The sequence below is a fragment of the Poeciliopsis prolifica genome, unplaced genomic scaffold (genome assembly GCF_027474105.1).
Source record: "Poeciliopsis prolifica strain line A6 unplaced genomic scaffold, Auburn_PproV2 SCAFFOLD042, whole genome shotgun sequence".
Lineage (NCBI taxonomy): Eukaryota > Metazoa > Chordata > Actinopteri > Cyprinodontiformes > Poeciliidae > Poeciliopsis > Poeciliopsis prolifica.
The window spans coordinates 4,150,167-4,168,214 of record NW_026562417.1 but is presented as its reverse complement, the minus strand read 5'-3'; the positions used below and the strand labels follow the sequence as shown (position 1 = coordinate 4,168,214).

The window sequence follows — 18,048 nt, the reverse complement described above, 5'->3', positions numbered from 1 at the left end:
AAGTTCGAAAATCCTGCTTCGAAGTTCAGACTGGAAATAAAAAGTTTGATCTGACCAGCGATGGTTCTTAACAATGTGTGTATAAAAATCCATAATACAATACAACTGAGGGGTATTTTAACTCTATTGAGGAAAAAAGAAAAGGATTTTTTTCTTCAGAAATGGCAATAAATATCTTGTCATTCATGTGTGTGTGTGTGTGTGTGTGTATGTGTGTGTGAGCGTGTGTGTGTGTGTGCGTGTGCATGTGTGTGTAATGTTTTTAGGATTGTAACATGGTTTATTCAACTCTAAAATACATTATTTTTCGTTTTATTCCCATATTACCAACACATAAAAAGTGAAAAATGCTCATATTTGTAACTGTATTTGGGAATTTGAGGAGCAATGACTGTAAAGTAGTTTTTTGGGGGGTTTTCAGGTGTTTAAGAGGGCAAATCTTTGCTACATGAGCAGATTCTGACAAACCGGCGGCTTGTTTTGCTGCTCAGCGCTACAAAAATATGATCAAGGTAGGATTTTACTTTTATGTTGCTCTGCTTCAAGAAAGATGAAGAAGAAATTGTTAATATTTCTCCTTTGATCTCTGCAGACCTGTGTAAAATCTGTGCAACCATTAAAGGATTTTTATGAAAGAGAAACAAACGCAGACAAGCAGTTCAGAATGTCGGGTTGCTAACCCTTGACTAAGCTCTCCAACTGAAACAAAAATATTATATTTCGTTGGAAGATCATTTTTGAGCACAAGATACAGAGCTACCATCACAACTTCCATCAGAAACTTGTTAATGAAAGAAGATTCGATGGACATGAACTCAGTGGGAACATCTGTGTGTGAATGAATCTGTACTCCAGGTCTGTTTCTGAAAGAAGACGTTCCTACATGTCCCAACCTAATGACAGGAAGAAGCATGTCAGCTATAGTCAGAGGCCTTGCTGTCGCTCTGTGATGCAGGAGGAGAGCAGAGATTTCCCCACCAGATATTTGAGCCGATCGGGCCGATTTCCATAAAACATAACACAAAAAAAACACAAAGAAACTATTTCTTTGTGTTTTTTGTCGTACTTTATTTGTGCACCATGACATTAGAAGGAATTCTGAAAACCTAAGCATGTTGGAATCCTACATAAAATAAACTACTTATAAGCGCATATCCATTTATCTAATTTAAATTCATTAAAAAGTCAAACAATTTTAAGTACATGCTGTTGGTTGACAGTATTACAGACGGAAGATAGCAACGGTTTTTCATTATGACATGAAAAACATTATTATTATTCTCTGGTGAATCAGTTTCAGGAACTGAAGTCTTACAGATTAACTATATTAAGTAAAAATGATTCAGGTTTCATAGAATTATGGTGCAAATTTAAAACAAAAGCTTTTAAATCCAAAATCTAAAAGTTTTTGTTGAAAGAAGAATGGCTACAATGATTCTGACTGCTGCTATTATATATGGCTATGCTATATTTAAAATGTATTTAATTTTGATATGTAGACAAGAACATACTGAACATAATCTCTGGACTCAAAGCCATAGAAATAGCATTATTATAAATGTTGTACAATTTTTTATTTTATTTTTATTTTTGTCTGGAACCAGATTTTGGAATTTTAAAAATACAAAATAAGACAAAACTATAGTTTTCCAAGATTGTTTGTTGGACAGCGTCGACTCCGCTGCATCGTCACACGTCATGAAGAGACTTTGCATGTTTCCTTAAACGAATGGAGAAAAAAAACGTGTACACATGTAGAGATTTTCATCATCAGCTCATTCTGCACAACTCCTGTGACACGGAGGCACCGTGACGCTCAAAACCACACAGGAACTGAAAGAAAAGCCATCAGCAAAGGAAGACGATGCAGGTAAAAATCTAGATTTTTTTCCAAAGTTTTGTTGTCTATCAGTTCTTTCTATGGAGCTGCTGTTTGCTCAGTCACTCCAGTATTTGACTTAAAATTAGAACAGAGAGAGGAGAGCGAGACAAACGAGGAACTAGGAGCTAAAAAAAACTTCAATCAAACACCACCAAGAGTTGCCAATCAAGTGATTTTCAGAAGGCGGTGGCACCGCCTCACCCATCAAGAGGGAATGAACAAGCACACTGCATGCTAAACATGAACCCTCAGCTTCATTGTGCAGACAGGAAATTCTTGTACCAAAGGCTCCTGAGTGATCCACAAAGCTGCTTTCACATGGAAGAGACACATTACCTCTTGTATCTCTGACCAGATGAGTGTTTTTCTATGCAAAAGGCTTTTTTTGTTTGTTTCTGCAAAGTATCTGAAGATCCAGAAACCAAAGAAAGATAATAATAATAATAAAAAGAAGACAGCCTGATTCTGAGGCTCCCTGCTGCTCGTGTCACAGCTGTTCGTTGGCAGCGCCGAGTCGTAACCAGCGAGGGGCAGCAGACCATGAAGCCTCCGTGTCATAGCTTTGGATCAATGAAGAAATAAATAAGAGTTCACCACCAGGAGGAGGTCACGGAACCAGTCCGGTGGCACCGGCTGATCCCCACAGAGCCGGCCAGGCGGACGGACGGCGCCGCTTTACCCAGCCTGAGAGGTTAGGAGCCTGGGGGTCCGTCTGATCTCAGCCAGAAACCAAAATCCCACTGATTCACAGCAGCTGCCAGCTGTCTGCTGATGGAAATGGTCTGAGATAATCACCAGTTCATAGAGAAAAATATGGCATCAGGTACATCTACCACAATACAAGTAAAGCTGAAGAGAAAAGATCAAGACATCACCATGAATTCAGTGACTCAACTCTTAAAATAAAAGAATAAAAAGTAACACTAGATGAGATAAAACTGGACTTTATGGGAAAGTAATTTAAAAAAAAAAAAATTATATATATATATATATATATATATATATATATTATATATATATTATATATATATATATATGTATATGTATATATATAAAGCACTGCACTAATCAATCAATCAATCAAATTTTATTTGTATAGCACATTTCAGCTACAAGGCATTTCAAAGTGCTTTACATCATAAACACAAACACAAAGGCATGCAACATAGAATAAAATACCAAGGTTTTTTTTTTTTTTTTCCCCTCTTTTTTCCCCTTCTTCCCCCTTCCCTTTGACATGGAATTTAAGCGCCTGTTACCGCCGGACTCCGCCGTCCGTTTAACCACGGGTATTCGCCGGGCCCCGTTGCCCACAACAGGAAAAAAAAAAAAAAAAAAAAAAAAAAAAAATTACATACATATCCACAAAATCAAATTCATACATATAGGCATCAACTGGGCCTTTAAACCTTTGGTACTTTAGTCAAGATATTATTTGACAAGGACTCCAACCTAGAATTTAGCTGATATTACATTTCAAATGCAACTCTAAACAGGTGCGTTTTACTTCAGATTTGAAGGAAGTCAGGGTTTCCGCTTTTTACAGTTTTCTGGAAGTTTGTTCCAAATTTTTGGTCCATAGATGCTGAAAGCTGCTTCTCCTCTCTTGGTTCTGGTTCTGGGGATGCAGAGCAGACCAGAACCAGAAGACCTGAGAGGTCTGGAAGGTTGATACAACAACAGCAGATCTAAGCTATGTTTCCATTCAGTTGTGATCCAAATTTTGAGTGAAGTAAAATCTTACAAAAAGGAAAATGAAGCGAATCAACCAGGCTACACAAAGCGTCATTTAATGAGACGTCCATGTTACGTATGGCTATAATAAACAGGAAGTAGAAGTCGCAAACTAGCATGAACCACTGAAAAATTGAGAGTCGTCCTCCAAGCCGCCGGTATGAGTTTACAAATGTTTTGCACTTTGTGGCTCTGGTAAGGCGCCGGCCCATCAGGGCACGTTTTCTACATTACGACTTATTCAGCAAACAGGTTTCCATCTCACATCCATCTCTTTTCGAAAAGCCAAACGCCACTTCAGACGAACATAAAACATTTATTTTAAATGTTGAGATTTCTCTCAACCATATATAATGAGACATTTTAAAACATGAGGGATGAGAAACGTTGATGGGAACATGGTCACTGCATGTTAATGCTGTTCATCCATAGCATTATTACCACTGTAATACTCAATGTATTGTACTATTTTTGCAAAAAAATATGTGCTTTTATGATTGAAGTAAAATTAGTGAACTCACATTAAGCATTTTTAATTTGTATACAGTTAAAAAGAAAAACATTTTGACTGAAAGTGTACAGACATGAACTTTGGTTACCAGGGTTTCCATAAATTACATTGTCACAATTTCCCATCATGCTGTTGCCATGATGTAACATCTTTTGAATAAACAACACAATAGTGAACTAAATGTAGCCAGAGTTAGTCCTGTACTTCTAAAAAGAATATAACTGTAATAAAACATATTTTGGGCGTCTTTGCAGCAGTAAGAACTGCTGGACACCAATTAATAACGTCTAACTCGCCTCGCGGTGATGGTTGGGTGAGACGTGGCTCATCTGGAGGCTTCTGGCTGCTTTCTCGTTAACAGAGCACGCCGTGCACTTAGGCTGCTCCTTTTCCATATTTAATATGAGACTTGTTGGTAATTGCAGTCAGCAGGGAAGTTGAGTTAGTGCACGAAACAAGCTGTGAACAGTAATTGGCGCTTTAATTGGTTTTGTAAACAAGTATTTCACACATCACTTCTTAAATCACCACGTTGTTCAGATGTTTGACGGATTCATTTCCCTCCATCTTTTTTTTCCTGACCTCAGATGCTTTTTACGACGACTTTGACCTGAGATTTTTGTCAAACGGCTTCCAGTTGTGCTCTCAAGTATTAAGCGCGTGGCGGTCTGTGATTAATGTGGTCTGTGTACCTTTTTGTGGATGGTTTTTGCAGCGTTTAATTGAACAATTTAAACCTAATCCAGTCTGTGCTGCTTCATATTGTCTGTCAGCCTCTGGAACCAAGGAGGGGAAAATGCAAAAATCTATTTACTCACTCTGTGTATTGACTATGATTAACGGTCCAAACATTCAATGAATGAAAAAAATAACTGTTAGCTGAGGAAATTCTCAAGCATAGAGGCCCTGAAGTTGTTGTGCATGTGTGCATATTATTATAGAACAAGGTATTGATAGTCATGTTTTTACATTTTCTTAATCTCTTTCCAAAAAGAGATTACGTGCATATGTTCATCTGGATGAACATATGCACATCTCTGCATACCAACAAAAGTATGTTGCAAACCACAAAGGTTTTTCTTTTTCCTTTATATTCCTGTCGTTTCTTGTCTTTCATAGACACCATCAAGTGTTCACCTCGCGTTACAGAACCAGAATGAACTTTTACTAGACCTTTTCAGTTCTGAGGTTCTGAGCTCTTCTTAAGCCCGTCTATGAGAAAACACCTGAAACGAGACCAGCCAGCAGGAAATCGTGCAGCCGGTTTCCTGCAGTGGGTGTAGGAGGCTGGAAGCTGATATCTCTCCTGTAAACCCAGTGAGACTCCAGTGGCGCCCCCCGCAGGGCAGTCTGTAGACACCCCTACAAATATTTATAGACCCACCTACCCTGAGGAACTACCACAAAAGATTTAGGGCTGGACTAAGTTTGTTTTTTTGAATTTTTTTTGGGTTTTTTATGAGAATAAAGTGATAATGTTGCCAGAATAAAGGTGCAAAACCATAAAACTCTGAGGAAAAAAAAAGTTGTTTTGATGAGGAAAAGCTTCGATTGTTTCAAGATCAGCTGGAACAAAATTTGAACAAAATCCTGCTACTCAATATTAACTTTAACACAGATGTGCTCAGAGGAACTATTTCCTCATTTGTAGAACTGATACAACTTGACAAGACGCTCCACATTCCTCGCTTTATTTTCATTTTGTGGTGGAATTTTCCTAACACTCATTGTCTAAAAAACATTTCCTTATTTGTCTAGTGATATAAGTTTATTCTGCTGATGTTACAACCGGAATAGGAATTCAAGGTAGAGGAGAAGGCGCTTCCACCAACTGGAAGTTCTTTTTTAAAATCAATGATTTATTAACCCTGACTCAGCCAGCAGGGGAATGATGACAACCTGTTACCATGACATAATGGAAGAGAAACCACTTTTTATTTATCCATAACATGGTGAAACAATAGATAGAGAAAAAAGACTTAATTAGCGTTTAATTAATATTATGCTGGCAGCAAAAGTTGTCAGTGTGTATCACTGAAAAACTCATTTTAATTCCAATTATTGAAATGTTTGGCAAAGAGTCATTGAAATATTGCAATAAAACTGATTTTTTATATATATACATTAATAATTGTGGTCCAATGGAAGAAACAAAATGTTTCTATGTTGAAGAATCTTCTACCTGAATGAAGCTGCTGTCACTCCCTGCATCCATGCCAAACTTTTTCTTTCCACTAAACTGACTTTAATTTCGCTCAGTCTGAATTTACTGTTTACAAATGTCTTAAGGTGGATCTTGACGTCTGACAGGAACGTCATAAATTTGCCTTGAGGTTCCAAACTTTCTAGTTTTGGCCTCTGCCTGCATCTGGAGTGCCGCGCCGCGCCGCGCCGTGCCGCGCCGTGCCGCTCCATCCTGACCGGAGTGTGAGGAGTTGGTGACCCTCCGTCCACTCTGAGGACCAGAGTGGACAAGGCTGAGGACCAGCCTGATCTCTGCTGGACCAACAGCTGCTTCCGGTGGATTACAGCCAAACTTGAGGGAACTGCAGTCAGGGAAGTCAGAGACGGATCAGTCCATCTCCCATCAGGATGAACTGCGTCTCTGAATTGTCGCCGGGTTTTTTTTTTTTGGGGGGGGGGGGGGGTTGTCGGCGCTCGTGCCTCCGGGTTGTGCGTTCTCGCCGCGCGCAAAGCGAACCGTCCCTCAGGTCTCCAAGGAAACCGAGAAATACCTCAACACGTTCACAGAAACGGACGATCCGGGATCCGGGTTCTTACCTGTTCGTGTCCCGCTCCCTTCCCGCACCTCAACGCCCGATTAAAGCATCGCTGCGGCCGCTACAATCCAGCTGCGTGTCTGCGGCGTGGAGACATTTGAATCCAGAAGGGGAAGGAGGACCGGCTGACTTGTCTTTTAGTTATTATTATTAATATTGTTTTGAATCACCTCCAGGTGAAATCAAGCGGAGCTTTCTAACAGAACAGCATCTGATCCATAACTGCTCGAGTCTCCAGCCCCGGTTCGTCCACGGAGCCTCTGTGCGTCCTGACGGCGCGCGTTCAACACCCAGCAGCTTTCTGAAAATAATCAATATTCATAGAGATGATCGGACTCGATCAGAGGTCGTGACGTATCCGGGTGTTCGGGCTCAGTCCCGGCGGAGCTGGGCGCGCTGCAGCGGCTCTTCGCGGTCTGACGGCGCGGCTCTGCGCGCTCCAACTTTTATGGAGACCCCGGAGCGCAGAGTAATCAGATTACTGAGACGCTCTGCGGCGCGAGCCCAGGAGAGAATCAGCGCCGACTGAAACGAACATCATGACGACAGCGAGGCGAGTGAAGCCTGGCATCACTGAGACACTGACGCTTTAGGTTTGTTAACTGGGGAAAAAATGATAAATGATCATTAATCAGCTTCATGCGCTCAGCGCCACCTAGCAGCCAAACTAACAACTGTCGTAACACTCAGTTTACGACACTTTTGGGGCTGAAAAACATCCTCAGCACCAAAATACTTTATTGGGATTAGATGGAGTATTAGAGACATACTTAGAAAAAAAAATGATGATAAAAAATACAATTACGAGAATAAAGTCACAAAGTTATGACTTTGTGACTAACATAAAGGCCAAAATTGTAGGACACACACCCACACACACACACACAACACACACACACACACACACACACACACACACACACCACACACACACACACACCACACACACACACACACACACACACACACGCACGCACACATCAGTCTGAGAGCCACAAATAGCTCAGGCTCTTTTGGACATTCCTCAGTCAGGCAATATATTGACGTCATTAAAGTTTCACATAGAAAAACTTTGGAATTATGAACCAGAAATGGTCATTTTCCACAATCAACCCCAGTAAGATGACGGAGCCGTGCAGGACCATCTTAATCTACGTCATTATTCCAGGTGTTTGTTACATCTGCTGCTGGATGGAGGCGTTAAACCGGACTCATATCGTTTCAAACATATATAAAATAGATTTGGAATCCAGTTTGAGCTAGAAACTGAGTGAAGTTGTCATATAACTAACCCTTGGTATCAGAAAATGAACATAGTTAATTGTTTACCTCGTCTGATATTCAACTTTCTCAAACTTCAAAAAAGCTGTTTAAATGAATTATTATAATTAAAATATAAAAAATAATTGTATATTTGCTGTAAATAAAACAATATAGAAGAAAGTAACATTATTAATTGTATATTTATGTTATTTTAGCCTCTTATTGAACTCAAAAGGCCCAAATTTGGGTTGACTCTTTAAAAGCGCAGCTTCCGGTTTCCCTTAAAAGTGGGCGTGGCTTTGTGTCTGAACCGTAAATGAGACTTTAATTCAAAAGGCACGCGCCATAAACAGACCTGTTCCTGCGCCTGAAGCCCGCATAGCAAAGGCTGACCTCTAGTGCCACCATGAGGATCTTTAAGGCACCTGCAATGACGTCTCCAGTTTCCGCGGTCAGTTTGATCAAAAATGTTTATTCCATAATGAAAACAGTCCTGTCTCACACACACACACGCACACACACACACGCGCACACACGTTTCTTTTTACAAGTAGCAAATTTCCAAGATCTAATGCATGTGGAGAGACAAACCAAAACAAAGAATCATAGAAGCACAAGTGATTGGCTTTTTGCAGGACAGAAACATAAAGAGTCCCCTCAGCAGTGTCCCTCCGACCAATCCCAGCGCTCCTTCCAACAGGAAGTCACGAGCTCATCCTGAGGCGTTTCACATCTCACTTCCTCCCCCTCTGGGACCGATGGGAGCCAAACTCCTGGCGTTTGTGAAGCTGCTTCTGAAAGGCATCGGTGGCTGAGGCTGTAGTAAAGTAGTCCATGGAATTCCCCCTCCCCCCCTCTGACCCCTAACCTCCAACCCCCTGACCCCCATCCCGGAGCCACTCAGCATTCCTCTTTGATGTAGATTTGTTCGTCTGTGTCTGAGTCCAGGTGCTCCAGCCGCTCCGTCTGGCCGTTCATGATCTCATCAGGGGTCTTCATGAACCTGAGGGGTAGAGGGGAGGGGGGGGTCATCTAGCGCTCTGAGGAGAAGGGGGTGTGGGGTGTTGTGGGGGTTTAGGGGGAGAGTTACCTGAACAGGAGTCTTTGTCCCGGCTCTTTCCTGATGATGTTCAGCTTGTAGTAGTGTCTCAGTGCTCGCGACATCTTCTCGTACGTCATGTTGGTTCTGTTCTGTTGGGAATCGACCACAACAGGGTCAGAGGTCAAACATCTTTTTTACAAAAAAACAAAAACAAAAAACATTAGATTCCAGGCAGGTACTTTCAAGAGACAAAATGCTGTAAACATAAAGCTTCAAAAATCAGAGAAAGGAGGGAAGGAATGTCTAAAAGGAATGAAGGAAGGAAATGAGGACAAAATGAATTCACACAAAGTGAGGACATAAGGACAAAAGGAAGGGAAAACAGAGCGGGAAAGGAAAGCAAAGCACAAAGAAAGGAAAGTTATGTCAAGGAAACAACAGACAGGAGGACACTAAAACAAAACAAACAAAGAAAAAGCCACTAAAAGTTATATTTGTGTCCAGGAGAAAGCAATATTTATTTAGTAAAACAGAAAAACATCTGGAAGCTCCAGCATTTCTCTCTACTGGTCCCTGAACAATGAGAGACGTACATTCCAGAGGATCTCGCTTACAGTAAACTCTCCTCCTTTCATCTCACTGCAACTTCTGAAACGTCTCATCAAGAGGGAACAAAAACCCCATGTTTACATATCGTAGCGAGAAATCTGAACAAATCTACTTCAACTAAAAGGCAGATTTGTCTCCATTTTTCTTTGTGAGACTTCACAGCAGAAAAAGCCATTTCACGAAGGCACTCGCCATAACGGTGTGCTGTTTGTTTGGGGTCGGCGTCCATGAAGGAACAGGAAGTGATGCGTTTACCTTGTGGTTCCCCCAGAGCCTGGCCAGGCCATTGGGGTCCATGATGCGAAAGACTTTGCTGTCGGGGTCCTCCCAGCGGATGTAGTTCTCGTACCTGCTGTCTGACAGGAGCTGGTACACGTAGTCCCACAGCAGCCTGCAATCTGGGGACGACACACAGGGGGCGCTCTGGCTCAACTCACGCTGTTTCCACAGAAGCACGGCCAACACTAGCTACGTTTCTATCACCAGTGTGTGCAAAACTTTAGCGATATTCCACCTAACGTGGAAAAACATGATGTCGCCACTGTGATGTTTCTGTTAAATAAAAAATGACAGTTAAATCCCATGTGAATATATATGCTCATGTGATAAATCATTAATAATCATGGCAGCGATGAATGGAAACATTTATATTTTAGCCATGGCGCTAGCTCTCGACACTGAACCGTCATTGAGGCGTTGGAGCGACACCCAGTGGCTACGTCTGCTGTGTTTAGGGAAAATTGCCGTTTTACAGAAGCGTGATCGATTCAACATGTTGAAATTACAAATTTTTTATGAACTGTGACGCTGTGACATTAGAGCTGGGTAACAATCAGATATAAAGATTTCATAACGGTGTATAGATATTTATTGATTGGGTTTTTGTTGTAAATAATTGAAATACTGCCACTGTGGTGGCATAAAGTTTTCTGTTTCAGCCGGTTATGATGTCACCATCCTAGCTTAGCTCATCATGACAGGCTGAGCGGCTAACGCCTTTCCTCTGCTTACATGTTCCACAACGCTGAACCGTTCTGGATTGCAGTTCAGTTAAATTATTAAATACTCTATTGGCTATATTAACTATTGAGTTTGATCATGTGTCTATTATGATATATATTGTTATTGATTTATTGCCCAGCCCTACACTGACATGTAGGGCAGATTTGACATTTAAAAGAATTCATTAGCAATATTCCAGTAAGCTGTGTTGTGGTCAGTGGAAAGGCAGCTGGTGTTTTGTGATGAAAGACAGGAAGTGATGTAAAGACCTGCTATCCGGCCGATGGGCATCTGCTGCTCCTCTGGAGGAGACACGGGCATGATGACGTGGTTCCTGTAGAGCGCTTCCTCCTGTTGCTGCAACAGCTGTTGCTGGGCCAACTGCTGCTGCTGATGGTGGTGGTGGTGCACATGCACCTTGCTCTCACGCCCATTCTCCATCACCACCTGGGAGGGGGGCCCGGCGCGGCTGTGCCTGAAGTCCAGGCCGGCCCCCACGCCTCTGCCGGGGCTGAGCAGCAGAGGGTTCAGGATGGTGCTGGGCATGAGCTGGATGACGCGGGGCTGCCCCGCCTCCTGGAGCCCCGGGCTGGGGGCCTCCCTGGACGCGGCGCAGGGCCCGTTGGGGGCCGGCGGGGACACGGACAACGGGTACATCTCCTCGGCCAGGTGGTGGTTGCTGTCGGGCAGCTGGGAGAAGCTCTGCAGGGGGTCCTCGCTGGCCGAGCGGGGCCGGTTGGGCTCCGGGGGCGACCGCCTTGGGGCCGGGTTGAGGGGGGAGCGGGAGTGGGAGCGACGGTGCCTCAGCTCGATGGTGGGCGGGTTCTGGGGGAGGGGTTCTGTACCGCGTGGCGCCCGCCGTACCGTCTCTGAGGAGGCAGACATATTGGATTTTAGTTATTTATATTTATGTAAGGCTTCGAACCAGCAGCATCAGTGTAACGTTCCGACAACAAACCACAACTTTTACACTCAAATGTTCAACTTCAAGCAAATGTTTGATCTCTACAAGATGAATATTCTCAGAAAATAAAACACCTGAAAAGGAAAAGGAGGAGAAACAAATACTGATTCTTATTCTGCAGGTTGTGGATATTTTCTGGGACTTCTGGGAAGCGATACGGTTTCATTACTGAAGATGTTGCACATGCACAAATATTCCACTAGATGTCACTGGTGTCACTCTGAGACTGAGTCGAATGTGTCGGGAAGAAGATCTGAAGACAAGAGCATGCTGAGGAAGGATGGCAGGAATTAACAAAGGAAGCACTGGATGAGGGAAGGAAAAGATGGAAGAATCAAGCAAGTGAGTTCCTGTAGAGCGCTACAGGAACTCACTGTAGTGCTCTACATGCAGCAAAGACTGAAATCTGCAAATGTTTTTGAGAAACTGACAGATTCTGAAACCCCTAAATGTAAAAAGTACTGAACTCTGCTTAAATAACCATGCAGAGTAAACTAACTCAGTGTGGAAACAACGTTGACGCTCTTGGTTTCTCGGAAACATTAGGAAGGTTGCAGGTACCTGTATGTGAGTGATCAGTGACATAGGAAAATAGCTAAGACAACAAAGCAGAAACTCACCACAGTGAATGAGTCACTTTGCATGAAGTCTTTATTGTTTAACTACAGCAGCACTTCCTGGTGGAGCAGGTTTTACTGTCAACATCAGAGTTACGGCTCAGGCCTATCTGATTGCTGCCGAGTCACATTTTCTTCCACCCGAACCAGGAAGCAGTTTCAGGTATTTCACCAAACTTGGTCGGCACTTCCTCGAATGGAACCAACAAGGCAGACTCACATCGCTGCCTTACACTTTTATTAAGCTAATGCTTTTGCTTACGTATTTTGGAGGACTTTGCATTGTTTACATATTGACCAGAACTCTTAAGTCACTTTGGGTACGTTTGTGACCAAAGTGATTACGAGTGTATGGCAGCAAACACAGGATCAGGTGATGATCGTCTGACTTTCAGAGATGTTTTATCTTGAAGAAGCATCATTTAGTTAGAAATCTGCGAAGCTGGTGCATATGCCATACAATTAAAAATAAGGATTTATTGCTAAAAAGCAACAAACATCACAACATGCTTCAAAAATGACGGCAGTTCTATTTTTCACATCAGTATTTAATGCCTGTCTGTTCATACGTAAAGGTAGGTGTAAAAGGTTCAAAGCAACTTGACGAGCTAAAATCCAGTTAGTGGCTAATTAAGCTTACATTTGATGTTGGCTGCTAGCATCAGATTAGCCTAGCTGGGGGCTTCTGATTATTGGCAGGAAAAAGAAGCCGTATCAAGCATTCACTGCAACTTTGCTCTCAAGTTGAATTGCGATAAACACAACCCTCAACAAAACTATAAGTAAAAACTGAGTAACTAAAGCAGCCTACCCAACATAGAGCATTAAAGACAAAATAGCAGCATTTTAAGCCGTTTTACAAAAGCATGTTTTGTACTTTTGTAACAAATTTATTTATAAATAAATAATAAAGCATGATGTCACAAAGAGCACAAAGCACAGATCTGCCCTCATTGATCTGGTACTTTGTTACCAATATCTGAGCTAGATCTTTTTTTTTTTTCAATATCGGGATCGATACAGATATTTATACTGGATTGATGCATCTCTAATTCTAATTGGCAGTCATTATTAGTCTCCAAACAAAGGCTAAAGAAACATGAAGTGTATCCCTGAAGCAGGAAGTGAGTGTAGGGAGGACTGACCTTCGAGTTTCAGATGATGCACAGCGCTTTCAGGCAGCGAATGGAAAGAGTTCCCAGGAAAGTAAGCAGACGGGCAAAACACACTGGACTTCCGTTGCTTCAGTATGTGCTGCAGCAGCTCATACAGGACATCCCCTGCAGAAAGCAAAAGGTCATAGGTCACCATACGTCTCCTGGTGACATCTGACGCCTGCATGACACGGGACATTAGCCGTGTCGTCAGGCACAGTATCCGGTTCCCCTTCTTCTCCTCTGTTCTTTCCAGGATCCAGCCCAATCGATGCTGCCGTTATTGCTCAAACTTCCTCTGGCTTGAGCAATTCAGGACAAGACTCACCAAACAAACAATACTTCTGTTTGTAGAGACACTTCTTAGATAGTCTACGCCAGACTGTGAACACGTCATAGACTGGGACGAGCTACAACCAGCTCATAGCATTCAGTTTGTATTGAAACCATTGTTTGCAATATCAATGCCTCAGTATTCCTCAGAGACTGCTCTTTAGAGATTTCTACATTCTTGCATTATTCTTGGATACACAATATTCTAGCATCAATTTAATGAATCACAAGCAAATGTTAGATTAGAACCAAATTATGTTTGTTCATCTGTTTCTTTAGGATCATCAGAAAAACATGGTTGATAAAATATGACTACTTTGTGCAGTACCTTCCATTTTTAGAATACTTCAATTTGTCTGTACATCAGTGAAAATGTCACATCAAGATTGAAAAAAAATTGCGCATCTGTATCTACCTCTTGAGTGGCAAATCAAATTGGTGCCACAAACTCATCTAAAGAGTCTCTTTGTTGCTTTGGCTGCCTGACACCACAATTCTACTTAATAAAATCTAACAGTGGTCCGTTTCCAAATGACTGTTAATCGGCACAGTACAGCAAGACTACAGGGGGTTTAGGGATGCTATTATCTGTAAAGTTGTATCAATAAGTTTAGTACAGTGGTGATGATGAACATCCATCTGCCTCGCCATTACTGATTTCAAACAATTCTGATACCTAAGAAGACCTTTTTCTCATTTAAATGCAAATCTAAAGTTAGAGCTGTATGAATAGAACAGAAAATACTCTGAGAAATTAGCTTGTACGCTTCAATTTCCAGTGTGATTAGCCAGTCTGAAATTCAAAAATCAGATCAATTCCAATTGTAAGTGCCTCTACACACCTAGAAAAGCAGTTGTTGGTGTGGACGGTGTTACTGAATAAAAGACAGACAAAGTTAGCCATTCTTCCCATCAGAGATTGTAAAGCACATCGATGCTAAAAGCTATTGGAAAAGAATGGACAAGTCGACACATGTCTGCAGTTCCCTGATGCTGCAATGGCGTGCAAGACAATGGAGTAGATGTTTTTATCTTTTTGAGCTCTCACCTCTTCTAACACAAATGATGATTGATGTTGCAGAACAGGAAGGCCAGGAAATATTTGGAATGCTGTTCCTCTGTGTCTTTATATTCCCAGCTGCCCTCAAACGTTTGCAACAACTGCCTTTCCCGTCACCATGGAGGAAATCTGGACAGCTCTTGTTTGCAGGATTGTTTTAATTGAGCCACAGTGGAGGCTTTTTGATCATGAAGGGACTGTTCAGAGTGGAATTTAATTCCAGACTCAAAAACCTTCATTTGTTTTTAAATGCGTCAGGCGGTGGACTTGCTGGTGTGCTTGAGATCATCTTTTTGTTGCATAAAACAAGTTTACTGGAGTTCTACAAAACTTTTATGCAGGGGAATTTATGGTCCCATCATTTCTCATGACAAATTTTGTAATGTCCCTCGAACCTAATGGACACAAGCAGATTTGATGAGCTTGTTGGGTGTCTAGCCCTGCTTCTCCACTCCAACTCAGTCATAAATTGGACGTTTGCTTGGACATGTCTGGTGGACGTCCGCTTTGAGTTGAACCTCTGTAGAGTAAAAAAAACGTCCAGGTTTCTGGGGGTCTTTGTGACCGCGTACTCGGTATCGCTCAGCAGGAAACGCATCAGACTCTTGAGAGTCAGCCCAACCAGTCTCAAGAACACGCAACAACTTGTCTGCCAATTTCTTTTCCACACCAACAGGTGTGCTAGGCGCCAAACTAGTTTGTTAAATTTGCTGAGCTTGGGAAATTAAGAATTTTGTTACAAGAAATGTAGGCAATCTGTACGTGGAGTCATCATACACATGAGTGTGTGGTAGCCTTAAAGCCGCAGAGCAGACCACACCATCACACTGGCACCATCGACTTTTCCTCTCCATATGTCTCTTTTCTAAAAGCTCAACTAATAGCGGACCAGATGCAGCCAACCTCCAGTAGGGAATATTACTTCTTCCTAAAAGCCAATGTTGGTTTGGACAGATATGTGCATGTATTAAAATATATCATCAATTTAAAAAATGACATTTTTATTGATTAGAATTTTGATGTCAATATCAGATTATTTCAAATATTGAAGTACGACAGAAAGAGCAAAAACAGAAAATGGACAAGAGAGTTTGGAAATGACTGATTAAATAGAGAAAGCATCAACTGGGCTGTGGAGGGAAAGTCATTAACAATCTGTGAACATATTAAAAGACCATTGTGTGATATGATCCTGACACTCTCCTGGTCGTAGAGGAGCAGCGTCCGAGGGCAGGAACAAAGCCTGAGCAGGAAGGTCACTCAATGATTTCCAGCCTCAACATTTACACAAGCAGCCACCAGTCCGGATGGTGTGATCTCACCAGCACACGGTCACCGGCTCACGCTCTGAACCGCCTAACATAACAAGGAAATGATTCTCATAAAGGAAGCGAGGGTGAACACACACAAACAAACGCACACGCACGCACGCACGCACACACACACACACACACACACACACACACACACACACACACACACCCTTTCAGTTCTCACTTTCTGTCAGTGTGGGGAAAATTCCTGCTTCCTGCTCTTTTCTCTGATTCCTTTATTTAAAATAGTCTGCTTGTGAAAAACAAATGTGTGCTCAAAATAGGTTCCTTTGGAAGACCTAAAACAGGATATTTAAAATTTTATAATATCTGTTGAGATATTATAAAATTTGCCATGGTTTAAGTTATGCCATCTTTCAGAGACCCGTTCCATGATAAGGAGGCAGCCTTCTTGGAGCTTCTGCAAAGGGAAGCATGAAACCCCAGAGACTGATGGGAACTCTGCGCCTATCAACATACAAAGGAGGAAATAGACGCATCACAAGCCAGATAATTGCTCTCTTCCCTAAAGTGAGATTTAGGCTGATACCACTAACCACTGGCTGTATACAACTAATTCTGATGTAAAAAAAAAAGAAAAGAAAAAAAAATCCCCTTCCTTTTTAGTTATCTGACCTTATGAGGCAGGCTTTGTGAACAAAATACCTAATATGACCCCAAAAGATCATGAATCATTTCCTCCCACTTTTCTCCTCATCGATTATTTGACAGGATGGGAGATTTGTTTGCTCACAGCTGAAACGGAAGTGAGGTGAGATGTCAGGTTGGTCACTTCACTGGCCTCCAGGCCAGGAAATAAGTCTGCTCCTATTTAGTTTTAAAGATCTGCTGAACATGAAAATAAAACCAGCTTATCTAGCAATGTTCAAAAACACATCATTAAAGATTATTATTAGCTATTGACGATGACTCCAGCCAACAGCTCGAGTCAAAAATCCCAGATACCTTCCCAGAATCACTTGCAGTGGTTCTCAAAGTATGTCTGGAAAAGTCAAAAGTTTTCAAAGTCCCTATTTTCAAGTCACTATGGGTTTCCAAAGTGTAGAATAACGTCAACACACTGCCAGTTAGCTGACTGTGCTAAGGCACCAACGTTTTTCTTAATTTACGAGAAATGTGTTCAGAAATCACTAAAACAAGACATTTCCAACGTGGAAACTGAAAGGGCTCCACCCTTCACTGTCAGTAAGGAAAAGTTGTTTTAAAATCAGTTAGAAAGCTACAAGTATATTTATTTAACAGGCTGGCTACCAGAGCAGACACACCTCAAAGGTTAACAAACTCCATTTGGTCAGTATGCAGTTAAGGACTGAGGGAATAAAAGTTATCAAAAGTGAGAGTTTTTGAGAATGTTTAGGAATTGCTTTCCATGCGTGACCACGAGAGCCAAACAGCAAAAATGTAGAAGTTTTTTGTGTCTGTCAAGAGTTTTGCTAATGTTGGTTTCACCATAATATTAAATGTACTAAAACAGCAATAATCAACATTTGTTTTTAAAAAGTCTAAATAGCTTTGTAAAAATCCACCTCAGAATGTTTCTTTTTGAAACAGTGTTTCACTGGGCATTGGGTGTCACTTTGAAGGTGCCAGTATAATAAAATAACAGACTTTGAAAATGGTTTTACAGTCGTCATGGTACCAGCAGAACCAGCTTAATTAAATTTAATGACAAATGTCAAAATTATTTAAAACTGAAGCAAGATGAAGATCGAAGGATTTTTTAAATTTTACTTGTTAAATGTAATATGCAGAGAATATGAATA

General features: G+C 41.6%; 2 protein-coding genes across 4 annotated transcripts in view; both read right to left on the bottom strand.

The window, feature by feature from the left end:
• The window catches only part of LOC129376094 (chemokine-like protein TAFA-2), a 61,557-nt gene extending 54,076 nt beyond the window's left edge, over positions 1-7,481 (bottom strand). The window contains exon 1 of the mRNA XM_055055548.1: positions 6,909-7,481. The gene's annotated coding sequence lies outside the window, so the exon portion shown is untranslated. The remainder of the gene's footprint in view (positions 1-6,908) is intronic.
• A 1,141-nt stretch (positions 7,482-8,622) lies between these two features.
• The window catches only part of etv6 (ETS variant transcription factor 6), a 31,480-nt gene continuing 22,054 nt past the window's right edge, over positions 8,623-18,048 (bottom strand). For all 3 annotated transcript variants that reach the window (XM_055055642.1, XM_055055643.1, XM_055055644.1), the window contains exons 4-8: positions 13,550-13,684; positions 11,093-11,692; positions 10,077-10,219; positions 9,261-9,361; positions 8,623-9,173 (exon numbers count right to left, since the gene is read on the bottom strand). In XM_055055642.1, coding sequence (XP_054911617.1) covers positions 9,071-9,173; positions 9,261-9,361; positions 10,077-10,219; positions 11,093-11,692; positions 13,550-13,684 — 1,082 coding nt within the window. In that variant the 3' untranslated portion in view covers positions 8,623-9,070. The remainder of the gene's footprint in view (positions 9,174-9,260; positions 9,362-10,076; positions 10,220-11,092; positions 11,693-13,549; positions 13,685-18,048) is intronic.